Raw genomic sequence first — 12,702 nt, forward strand, 5'->3', positions numbered from 1 at the left:
GGAGAGGAGAGGAGAGGAGAAGAGAGTGTCCTGTGAGAGGAGAGGATAGGAGGAGAGGAGAGGAGAGGAGAGGAGAGGAGAGGAGAGGAGAGGAGAAGAGGAGGGCCGATGCAGCCCTGGCCTCTGGTGTAAACCAGTGGTGGTGGTGAATGGCCATGCAGAACGAAACACTGCCCGGTCCTGCACCCATCAATCCCTCTTTATAGTGGAGAATCCTTAAGGCACCAGCGACCTTTCCCTCCCAGGGATGAAAAGGTACAGACATAAAATAGATCCGCATGCTTGCAGCTACCAGCATACACTCTTCTTGACCATTGAGTCTACACGCCCTCCATGCGTCTCTCTAGAAGTATCTGCTGCAAACCTGAGTTAGGGTTCACCTGCTTGTCAGTTACAATAGCCAAGGAATTTTGGCTCAAGGACCTTCACATCTTGGACTTTTGGGTGGCACAGCTAAGTGGGGACTGACAAGAGCAGAACTGTTACACAGACACAGAGAAAAGAGGTCACGCACTCACGGCTGGGATTTCTTCAGATCCGTGCCAGCAACAGTGTTCAGTACCGGTGGGAAGGTCGTCAAACTTCTTCAGGTACCTCCACAATGTCAGGCTGTCCTGCTCCAGCAGGAGGCTCCACAGGACCCCAGATTCCATCAAAGCTTCCATAGTGGCCCACGGCTCCCCGACCTAGTTAAGCTAGCGCCTTGATATCAAATCCCCTACTGTCTCCACCAAAGAAAATGAATCCGTCTTGCCGGACCCCACACAAGTGGGTGGCCTCCGGCTTCCAGGCAGCAGGTCTCTAGAGTGCCCACTTGACTTCCTTTTCTCCCCAAGAACTTGGTTCTCAGCACAAACACTCAGGAGTGGAACCACCGGTGCGGTCAGCAGAGTTCACGGGAAGCTGGCCGGTCTGGGTCTGCCCCTCTGGCAGATTCTGACTCGTCCACTCTACTCCGTGACAGCACGCCTGGTCTCTGGGCTGAGGGCACCCCGAAGCTGGGTGATGCGGTGCCTCCTCCTGGTCTGTGCAGAAAGTCGCTCTAGGGGTTCGGCTGAAGGCCAGAGGAGCAGATGGTAAGGCAGGTGCACAGGCTCGTCAGAAAGCTCTGAACAGTAGGTCCCAGGTGGACAGACAGACTCCAAGCAGGGAGAGGACGGCTCCACCGCAGGGTCCAGAGGTCCTTCCCCACCAGTTACTCACATGCCCCAGTGACTCATCATTTGTCTGAAGCTCCAGAGGCCTATTGATGCCCAGGTCCTCAGCCAGGAACTATCCTGCAGAGTGGCAACCGTCTACCCTGGGTGGAGACCGGCAGCCATAACTCGCACAACGGGCCGTGGCCGCAACACTTACTGCCACTCCCCACACGCCCCTGTTCCTGTCCCTTTCCCCCCAGAACATGCTCCTTTCAGCTGAGCAGCAAACACTTCTTTGTTAGTCCCCAGTGGCAGGAGGGAGAGAGGCAGGGTGGGCAGGGCCAGAGCCCTACACATGCTTCAAGTTACAGGATCTGGGTGATGGCTCTGGCCAACGTCCTCCAGTAACCCCCAGTCTCCTCCCCCGCCCCAGCAGATGTTTCCTGCAATGGAAAGTTGCTAGCCAGAGCTAGCCAGGGCAGTTACTACAGCGATGAAATCTGAGACAAACAGTCAGGCCCATCTTTGGAGACACACTCTCCCCTCACTGACCCATCTCCCCACCAGCTTCCCCGCAGCAGGGGCGAGAGACGGGAGGCTGCCTGATGGGGTGGTGCTGGCACAGCGGGAGGGCAGTTTGAAAAGTTGGTCTCCAGCTTCAGGGTCACCTGAGCCGCTTCTTTCCTTTCCAGGCACCCTGCCCCACACCTCCAAACACGCGGGGAAGGAGAGGAGGGTTGAAGTTGCCCAGACCTTGAGGGCAAAGTAGCAACGCAAGGAGGAGGGAATTGGGCCCCAGTCAAAGGGAGAGTGCTGGGTGCAGGGAAACAAAGCCCTCTGGGAAAGGAGTGGTTAGGGGCCAGTGGGGGCAAGGCAGGCTCCCAAGAGAGAAGCTCAAGACAGGGATGAAACCATAGGTTGCAAAGATTTGGATGGGCAACCTGCAATCCTTACCCAACCTGAGGAAAAGTCAAGACATTATAATCAGTTAAGGTCACATCCCTGACCTCTCCAACTGTGTGCACCTCGATAGTAGTGATGATGATGATGATGAAGGTCGCGCCTTGTGCTAGGAGTGACTCCGTGCAGCAGCACCCTAACTTCAATGCACTTAAACATGACCCACTGAGCCCAGGGGAACATGCTGATTCCTGGATCTAAGCACAAAGAATCTGATTCAGAGGAGCCGAGAAGAAAGGCATACTAAGGCACCCAAATTCTTCCCCAAATCAGACACTGCCTCCCTTCATCACACACAGCAACCGGCTCCAAAGACCCCAAAGCTTCTCTAGGAAGCATCACCGAGCCACACTGAGCCCGATCTCCTAACACGGCTTACAAGATGCCTTTCAAGATCCGGTGTGCAACATTTATTTGTCAAATAACTGCCTCATACACCAAAAAAAAATTCTTCCCATTCACACCCCACCTTATATGCACACATCTACACAGATTCAAATGCTATATACACGAGTTCTCAGGACCCTAAACCCTGCCACCACTCTCTCTAGCTCCTCCCTGGTCCAAGCTGCTCTCCATCTGTGTATGCCAGCCCGATCCTGGGCAACGCAGCTGGAGAGTCAAAGGATGACTACAATGCCTTTCTCTTGGCCACACCAGACACCAAGATCCAGGTGCGACAGGTTAGCAGAGGTGCTGGAGCCCTTAAAAGTCGCTCCTTGGGAAGATAGGTCTGATTGTACATAAGGTCTGTTTGAGCAAACTGGCACTTAACAACCCAAACAAACAGGCCAGATAAACTGGGCCATGGGCTGAGGTCCGGTGAGATAAGGGCAGGGAACACCCAGGTGATAACTGCCTGGGAGATGAGTCTCAGTAAGCACCAGCCTTTGTCAGCTCTGCCTCATCACAGAGGGCAGGGCAGCGGGGAGCTGAGAGCCTGGGAAGAAGAACTTAGCCCTGGGCTAAACATTAACCCTATGGTAAACACATGGAGCCGGGACCAAGTGGTACTCCCTCCCGCCGAGGGGACAGCAGGAGGGAGGAGCCTTGGAGAACAACAGATGGATTTTGGTGGAGCAATGACCTCATCTAGGAAAAAACCAGTAAGACCCTGAAAGGAAGCCCTGGCCTTCCAACCAGCCCAGGTAGGGAGAAGCCAGATTGGATAAGGGTGAACTCGGGTGACTGACAGGAAAGGAGAGAGACTGGATGTAATGCAAAAAGGCAGAAAGAGTGAGGGCCCATCAGGGGAGATAGGATGAATCTGAAGAAAGCTATGATTGGGCTTGAATGGAGAAAGGGGTGGGAAGACCATTCAAGGTAATAGGTACCACAGGTGAGATGGATGAGGTGGAGGAAGCGGTGCTAATTCTTAGAACAAGAGGCCAGCTTCCCAAGGGTAGCAGCAGCTTCTCTTTAGTATAATCACCTTCTTCACTGCCCACCGTCCTTTCTGCAAAACCCTCCATCCACGCCTACCCAGCTTTGTTCTCTTGCTCTAAAACCTATGCCAGTCCGAACTCCTGGGTCACTCCCCAGGGGCAGCACCCCCTCACCTGCTCCTCATCATAAAGCTAGCACCATCAAGTCAGGGGCTTTCAAGCGCTTCAACTATTGGGGCCTGGGATACTGTCCTCTGATTTCGGTAATGCTCCTTCTCTGGGTTGCCAAGGCGACAAGTGACCAACAGGAAAGAGATTTGAGGGAGATGAGAAGAATACAGTAGCCCACATTGAGACACCAGAGATAAGACTTCTCTGATCATATGCTTCACCCAAGATGCAAGTTTCACATGCCCAAGGAGGGGCCATCTTCAGAAGGGCAAGTGTTGTCCCCCTTCATCTGAGGGCCTGCACCAAGGCTGTCCACTCTCAATTCCTACCCATGGCTCCCCACTGAATTCAGAGGCCTGGCTCTGCTTCCCCTCTGTCTCAGGTCTACTGGAACTGCACCTCCCAAGTTGAAGCCTTGATATATTAATCTAAGGCAGTGGTTCTCAACCTGGGGGTCGCAACCCCTTTGGGGTCAAACAACCCTTTCACAGGGGTCGCCCAGTTCATAACAGTAGCAAAATTACAGTTATAAAGTAGCAATGAACATAATTTTATGGTTGGGGTGATCACAACATAAGGAACTGCATGAAGGGACACGGCCTGAGGAAGGTTGAGAAGCACTGCACTAGGGGCTAAAAGTGGGACGAGGGCCCTGGGTGAGTAGCTAACAATTGCGCAGTTGGAGCTGGTGTGGCCTTCTCAGCACACTCTTAATCCAAACACCTCTGAACTGAAAGCAGAATTCTCACAGCTTAGCCTTTCCTGGTGTCGCGGTGCTGAGTCATTGCGCTCTGTGCGGTCTACTCTTTAGAGTAAGGTAGTCTGTCATTGTGGTAAGGACCCTTCCCTGTCTGCCCAGGCAAAATAAAAATAAAATGCTTTTCAACACCTGCCGGAGAGAGGCATCGAAGGCAAGGGGTGGGAGATGGGCAGAGAGGCGCTGGACGGACCTCCATAAATACCGTATCAGAACCTGGTCCTTGCCCACTTCTCTCCAATGGGGCACTTGAACAGCACAATGGTGCCCACTGCGCTGAATCTTATAGGAGGTCTCTACCTGTCCCTAGAGTGAAGGTGTATAACACCTTAACCTAGCTAAAGGACTTCTAGTGCACTGAAGAAACCCCAGGTGTCAGAAAAGCTAGACAGCTTATACTACTGAAGTTGGATGATTTTTAAAAAGCCATTATCAGAGCTGAGAAGGGGAGACATGGTCCGCTGTCTGAAAGTCATATCCCCAGGTCCCAGGGCCAACACAGAGGCAGTCAAGGCTGGAAGCAGGTTAAGGGGAAGCAGGTGAGTACAGGAAGGCCTTCCTGTTTAAAAAAAAAAAGTCAACAGACTAGAGGGGAGGGGGCAGTGGTAAGAGGGAGGAGCTTTGTTTTGCGCCTTGCTCCCATGGTAAGGTACCTCACCAGTGGAATGTCCCTCCACTCCCCAGGGGTCTTGCGAAGTCCCAATTGTTTCACAGTGTCCTCCCCTTCTGTCTCTCGCACCCAGTATCCACCTGGTATTTCACTGCCCACCTCCATGGACATTCCACTCTGTTACTGCCCCACCCCCAAGTCAGGAACACATCGCGGAAGGTTCCAGCTCAGGCAAAGGCCAGACTCCAGCCACACCGGCAGGCCCAGGAAAGGCTGCCTGGAGCCACCCCGGCATTGCAGAGGAGGGAAAGGGGGAGCAGCAGGAGGGCATTTCTTGATGGTCCCACAATTCCTACCAGCACTGCTTCTGAAAGGATCCAGAGCAAGAGCGTGGGCTACGAGGGGAAGGAGACCACTAAATGCTGCTGGGCAGAAGTCCCTGGCCAACACATCCTTGAAAGTTAGTGATCTGTGTTGGCTGGAGAGTTGGTCTGCTAACCACCAGGGTGGTGGTTCACACAAGCAGGTGCCCTGCGGAACAAGATAAAGCCACCTGCTCTCCTAACGACTCACAGCCCCGGAAGCCCTACAGCCCTACACCAGGTCTCCACGAGTCAGAACCAACTCAACAACAGCAGGAGGTTTGGAAAGAGTCAATCATGGGATTCTGTACGGCCTTCAGGAGGAAGGGCAGTGCAAAGAGACAGTCTGGGGAAGAGAGGGCAAGAGGCAGCAAAGAGCTGGGAGAGTGTTGTGGAGGATGATTTCATAGTTACTTGAAGCTGGAATGAGGCCCAACCGTTCGACTGTCACTCCAGCCGTGGGTGGAAACACAGGGAAGCAGGATTGGGCCCAGGTGTGTCCAAGCAGCAGCCCTTATTTCTAACCTGAGTTTGTGCTGAGCTGAGTGCTCCCACTCGGTCTGGGGTTGAGAGAGCAGAAATTAGAGGGGAGGGGACAGGAAAGAGCAAGAGAGAGAGAAAGAGAAAAGAGAAAGCCAGGAGGCTAGAGCTTAGCGAAAGGAGAGGGAACACGGAGTGGCGGGGAGGAGAAGCTGGAGAGTAAAGGGCAGGGAAGAATATAAGAAAGGAAAAGGGGGACAAAGCAGTCAAGAAGCAAGGGAGAGAAGAAATAGAAAGATGAGGCGGTGGAACAGGGGGAGGGAGAAGGGCAGCAAGGGTCCAAATGTGAGTCTGTGGCCAAGTGTTTCCATCCCCCAGGAGTACCCATCTGCACAATACAGGATCAGAAGGGTGGGCAGAGGAGTGGAAAGGACAGATAGGTGAAGGATGCCTGGTGGCCCAGAACAGCCTGGCCTGGGGCAGTTTCCAGGAAAGCAGACCACCCAGTCACCCTTCACCTTTGACATATAAGAAGCTTAGAGATCAGGCATGTGGACTCTAAGCAAGTGGCTAGGGAGGTGGTGGAGGCTGTGGCTTCCTTTCCGTCTCCAGCCACAACTCCCCACCTGCTGGCACAGCCCACCAATCTCTGCCCCCTTTGGTGCTCGCTAGGACTAAGGACGCCGATCAATCAACACTCTCTGGGACAGGCCAGCCACGGAGCGGCTCGAGGTCCAAAGCCACAGAACTGACCGACATGGGCCTGCCTTTGGAGACTCCCTCGGTATCATGGAGAAAATACACACACTGGAAGTTTTTGCCCACACTCCTCCATCAAGCCGATATTCTCCCTCGCCTCCATCTTCCTTCCCCTTAAGCAGAATGTCCTTCTCAACAAGTGCCATCATAGCCTGCTCCTACTCTACCAGCTCCACGTCCATGGTGCCTACTGAGGTAGAGGCCTGTGTTGGGGCAAGGGCGAAGGGGGATAGTGTTCAGGAAAGCAATCAGAATCAATATGGAGAACAGTAGACTCAGAAAATGGAGGCCAGGTCAGATCTCAGGGGGCAAACTGAGGGAATTCAGCCAGTTGTCCTTTGAGGGAAATTCTGTGTGACTGACAGGTGAGGCCTTTGCAGGATGGCGCATGGAGAAGTTGGTGGCCGCAGCCCCATGGATAACCCATGCGATGGTCCCCTTTCCCTCATAGCCCTAAGAGCCGTAGATCTCTTTGAGGAGGAGACTGCCCTTGAGGAGACTGAAGAATGTTGAGGGCAGAAGGCAAATTCTATTCAATGGCACAGCCTCTTGACAAACGGCATTTCCAGCTGCATTTCCACTAAAATGTAGAGGTCAAGGGAGGGAAGCTTTGACCTTAAGTTCAGGCCTCTGTCTGGCCTCCTGTAGAAATGTAAGAACCTTATATGAGATGGGAGATGAGCTGAGCTCGCTCTCCTGTTTCTCGTGGAATGAAAGCATTCCTGGCTATCCTGGGCGGCTACAGAAGAGAATCCGTTTGATCCGGCTTTGCAGGGAGGGCTGGAAATGGGGAAATCCCGTCTTCTCTGTTCCTTCACTTTGCTCAAGCCTACAAGGGATCCAGGCTACCCTCCATTCCCCTGCCCACCTCCATTCCCCCACCCAGGTCACACATACCCAGCAAGAAGAGAAACAGGAATACTTACATTATACCAACTCTGGCTTTTCTGAAAGGACAAAATAAGAGAAGGTAAAATTAGTCGAGGAAGAGGTGATGGGAATGGCCAGGACACCCCCAGCCCAGAGGGAAGGTTACACAGACAGCAGAGGGTGGGCAGGGAAGAGGGGCCCAAATGCAGCTAAATGCTTCCCACGCTGCTGCTCCGGAAGGGTCCTTCTTTCTCAAAACAGCTCCAGAAAGGAGTCCCAGGAGCAGTCCATGCTGGAAGCCCCACCGCAGTTGGGGTGGCAGGCAGCGGCAGCACCAGCTATAGCTCAGTCAAAAGGGAATTGGAGCCCCGTCACAAGGCTCTTCTGATGGGGGTGAAGGATGTGCTATTGACATCCAAGACCCAGACCCAAAGTGATCAGAAGCAAAGTATAAGAAAAGACCACCCCGTCTTTCTGCGCTAAGTCAATGTCCTCAGTAGAAAGGAGGGTAGGGCACTTTGAGAGGAAGAGCAGAAAAGAGGCTGCCTGCAAGCTCCAGAGTTTGCATTTAGTAAGCAAGTGGATCATGGAGTAAATTCCATCTTCTAACGACTGCTAACCTCCTATCTGATAATGGAGAGACAGTAGTGAGGGGCTTTATATGGGGAGAGAGGTTGAAGCAGATTATTGGCACAAGCCCTTTCCAACTGTGTGATGCCCTCATTTAATACCAGACTCCTCTACTCCAGCTCCAGAATCCAGACTTTCCCCATCCCAGCTCTGCATGGTAACTGGAAGTTTCTTAGGGGAAGGGGAGCAATCGCTAGACTGTGCCTTTGTCTGTTTCCAATTCCCACAGCTAAGAGTTCTTTACTGCACATCCCACTGAGAAGATAGGGACACCCCCCCCAACACACACACACACACACATTTACCTAGGGGCCATCTCATGAGATGCAGCTACATTAGGTCAAGATGGGGACTGCAGTATTTTCATTTTTAAAAGTTTGCCCAGTATGTGATGATGCTGGAGAATCGCTGGGGAGAGGGAAACTGCCTGCAGGTCAAACACCGTATGCTGTGTCCTGGGACAATTCTAAGTGTTTTTCCCTGGTTCTAAGCTCCGCTCCACCACAACTTGCAAGGCAAGATGAGGGCAGCCCCTGCCATGGATGTCTGTCGGGTACATGTCTGGTGGGTTAAAAGTGATTATGTATACAAGTACAAGTGAGTGTGGCTCCTGCGGTAATGACCATGATGACTCTCCCAGACCCACCAAGAACTCTACAGAGCTATTCTACCTCCACTCTGAGAAATCGCCAGAGCTGGAGACGGAGGGGGTGGGGGTGGGGGTGGGGGCGTTGGGGAGGGTTCGACCTGGCTGAAGCTGCCTTGTTGTGAGTGGGTTGAGTTTCATTTCTATACCTGACCTCGCTGGTCAGGCAGGCTCCCAACTCCTTTTACAAGATGCCCTCCATGGTCAAACCACAGGAGCTATGGCCATGCAGATTCTGAGCACGGCTGAAAACTGGCCTCTATAGCTTCCCGGCTCTCCCTCCAGAGGAAGGATGGAGCACGTGAGCTGCCTCTGCTCTGCGTGACCTCTGACCTCATGGGCCCACCCCGAAAAGCCCTGCTGCATACATTACCAAGGTCACAGGGCAGGCGGCTGTGGCAACAGTCAGGGAAGTGCATGTCTCGGTGGTGGCTGGGATGTGTTCTGGGCACTGCTAAGCTCGCATTTTGAAAAGGGCCCACATTCTCTCTGCATGTTGTGGAATCAAAACTGCTTCATGGCAGAGACAACTCTCTGTCCCGCACCCCTTAGCCCATCATCCCTTGGTTCTGTCCCCAACGACCCCAGGAGAAGAAGGGAGCTTCATCCAGGGTAACCACTCCCCCATTTTTCACAAGCCTCAGCCTGCAGCATTTGCTCCCTTCTAAAGGGAAGCATGAATAGGTGCTCAAGAAGGTTGAGAAGAAATGGGAAAGTGTCTAAGCAAGGACTTTTGGCTTGTCTTCCAGTTTGAGACTCCAACCCTGAACCAACTATTGCTGGCAGTTTCCTTTCACCACCCGGAGAATGGGGCTCCACCAGTTCAGCCAACGCCATCTGTGGTCTCTGGGGATGGCCCACCAGGGCAGGAGCTCCCAACCATGACCCTGCTCCTCAAGGCACAGTCTACAGAGGGCTCTGTCAGGAAGAGCCCATGGTTGGTTGGCAGGGATGCCCAGGCCTCTGAGGGCAAGAGGAGAGGCCTCCACTGCTGCAGGCATGAGAATGCCTGCCCTTGTGAGTTAGCCGCGAGGCCAGAAGGAAGGAAGGGGCAGAGCTGCGGAGAGGAGGAGATGGGTGTTCTGACAGACCACCAAGGAGCAAGGAGTCAGGAAAAAGTGCCAAAGGGCAGAGCTGTAGTGGATGGGGAACTGAACAGAGGGCATATCTGTCACCTTTCTGAGACAAGGTTTGAAAGGAAAACTCCCACAGGAATGCATGGATGCAGGCCCAGGCTTCCTCGAGGTGCTTTCTAGGCCTGCCCCATCATGATCTAAGAGGATCAGCACTGTGCAAAGGCACGTGGGGTGGGGGGAGAGGGGGGGAGGGGGGCAGGAGGACTCAGGAAAGAAACAAGGGCTTACTTTGATCAGGTTAAGTCTGTCATACTAGAAGGTAAGTCACAAAGATGAGAGTCGAAAAAAGGAAAGAAGCCAAGGGGAAGAGGGGTCTCTGTGCCCCAGAGGCTCCCGTGATGCCACCCGCCCACCCCCCACCCCCACTGCGCCAGGTCTGGATCCTCCGTATGAGGCAAGGGTTTGCTTCTTCGCCTGTGCAAGGTGGGGGCGGGGAGAAAGGAACGGTGACTTCCACCCCTGCCATCGAGGCGATTCAGACTCACGGCAATCCTATAGGGCTGCGTAGGCCTGTCTGTGGGTTTCCGACACTGTGACTCTTTAAGGAGTAAAAAGCCTCTTCTTTCTCCAACGCAGTGTCTGGTGCTTTCAAATGGTTTCCAACTGCTGATCTTATGGCCCAATGTATCAGCACTAGGGCACAGGGCTCCATTGTGGACCATGAGACCCTTATTCTCAGTAGCTAAGTTCTTGGCTCCCTCTAGTGTACAAAGCCATCACTACAGAGCAGAAGCAAACGCAAGCCATTGTGACCCTGTAGGACAGAGTAGAATTGCCCCTGAGGGTTTCTGAGACTAAATATTTAGGGAGCAGAAAGCCTTACTCTTCTCCCTAGAGCAGAATCAGGATGGCGGCAAAAATTCAAGATGTCCGGGGATTAGGATAAGGCTTCAAGCCTTTGGGCCCAGCGGTGGGCAGGGCTGAAGCCAGCCTTAGCGATCACCTTGTCCAGCCACTACATGTTAGCAGATGAGGGATCGAAGGCCTAGAGAAGGAAACAGATACCATGCCTTGGGCCTGCCTCTAGCGTCCGACTAGCAGGCAGGAGATGAGGAGGAAGTGGCCCAGTTAGCTGGCTGACCTGAGACAATGCTCCCCTGGCAGACCCTCGTCTCCTCACTGCCTCAGCTCCTTCCCCTCACACCCTGCTTCACAGAGCCTAATTCCTGTCCTGGGTCTGGTGCTACTCTGAAGCCTCCAGGTCCTAAACTTTCATCTCCCAGAGCAGCCTCTGCCGTCGCCAGTCCCGCCTGGAATGGCACTGTCCTTCAGCGAGTCCCAACACACCCATCTGCCTTCCTTGCACTTGGACGGTGGCAAGAGGAGGGCTGGTGAGAGAATGGGTGGCAGAGCAGGTCTCCTAAACCAGAGAAGTCACAGTGCGTGTGTATTGCCTCTGCCCAATCTCCTCAGTCACCTCTTTGCAAAAGGGGCCAAGATTAGTCCTCTCGTCATGCTTAGCTCCTGTTCGCTTCATAATCCTTCATTTTTTCCTCTCCAGAATGCCCCTTAGAATTCTTGACTGGCTCAGTGCCCCCTGCTTGCTGAAACATTTCCCAACTCCCTCCCCCAGAAGTGATTTCTCCTGCTTTTGAAGAGGTCTGAATAGTAGGTCATCTGGGTGCTCTCCTCAGCTTCCCAAACTGTCTGGGGTGGGTGGGGGGACTTGATCTTTACCTGCCTGTTCCCTACAGAGCTGCCATTTGAGAGGTTTCAACATTAAAACAAAACAAAACCCCTCATGACTGGGTACTCACCTCCACCTGACCAAAGCAGGTGGTCACTAACGAACATAAAGATCCCTCTTGGCACTGAAGATTCAAGAGGTACCGTGCTCAACACAGAGGCAAGAGAGTGAAGAAGGTGTGAGTTTCATGTCACAATGGAAATGTAAGCAGAAGTAGAGCGGGTACAACCTGATTCCAACTCAGGAAATAGGTGCCACCCAGTCTCGTTATCAGCTAAGTCAGCGGTGTAAAGGGCTCAGGAGGGGCTGGCAGTGGACATCTCAAAATGTTAGTCCCCACACATGCCAGTACCCCCACCATCTGACCCCACAGAGAAGTACACTGGCTCCCCCACTCCGGTTCAACCCTCCTTGTCCACAGGCCCAAACAGTCATCCCAAATCCTCAGAGCCAGGAGGTGCGTGTAGCCTGAAGTCACAAACTGCAAGATCCACCCTGCAGTCTCTGCTTTTGGCCTCAGGAAAGAATAGCTGTCCGCCCTCTGTCTCCTCCCCAAAATGCTTTCAGAGACGTGAGACTTGTTTAGTTACCCCTCAGCTTTCTCTTCTTCAGGCTACATCCCACCCCCTTACCCTGTGGGTGTCATTTCCTGAGTCCTCTCGTTCTAAAAGAACTATTGCTCACTTTCCAAGTTCTCCTCGGCTCTCTAAAGTCATGGGCCCCTGGCTCTACCTCCCAGACATGCCCACATCTTTCCAGGACCTGGCAGGTGCTAGCCTCTAACCTGCTAGAAATGCTCAGCCTCCAACCACACTCCAGGCTCGTACAAACACCGGGACCCCTGGGCTGGGTGGTGGGTGGGAGCAGTAAGGGGGCACTCAAGCGGAGCCACTCTAAGGAGGTACATGGAAGAGGGCATCAGTGAGGGCTTTTGAGATCACTGCCATCCACTAAGTAAGTTACTGATGTGTCCTCACGACCCTCAATCACCTCTTGCAGACACGCAATCTCTCTGTGGGCCTTCCAAAAATTCTGGGGTCAAGTTTCATTATTTTTTTAAAAATTATGCAGTCTTCCAAACTCTTTGAAGTGCTCTTGTACTTCTGGGGA

The 12,702-nt window shown here is 53.1% G+C and overlaps 1 protein-coding gene across 9 annotated transcripts in view; it reads right to left on the reverse strand.

Annotated features, from left to right (window-relative positions):
- Positions 1–12,702, reverse strand: part of GRAMD1B (GRAM domain containing 1B) — a 235,476-nt gene that overhangs the window by 37,139 nt on the left and 185,635 nt on the right. For 8 of the 9 annotated variants that reach the window (XM_045295120.1, XM_045295119.1, XM_030886982.2 and 5 more), the window contains one exon: positions 7,550–7,570. In XM_045295120.1, coding sequence (XP_045151055.1) covers positions 7,550–7,570 — 21 coding nt within the window. Of the gene's footprint in view, positions 1–667; positions 1,055–7,549; positions 7,571–12,702 lie in introns of those variants that run through there. The other variant, XM_045295125.1, reaches the window with a different exon arrangement.

This window comes from Echinops telfairi, unplaced genomic scaffold (assembly GCF_000313985.2).
Source record: "Echinops telfairi isolate 266 unplaced genomic scaffold, ASM31398v2 ScPeMD7_5167;HRSCAF=5991, whole genome shotgun sequence".
In the NCBI taxonomy this organism is placed as follows: domain Eukaryota; kingdom Metazoa; phylum Chordata; class Mammalia; order Afrosoricida; family Tenrecidae; genus Echinops; species Echinops telfairi.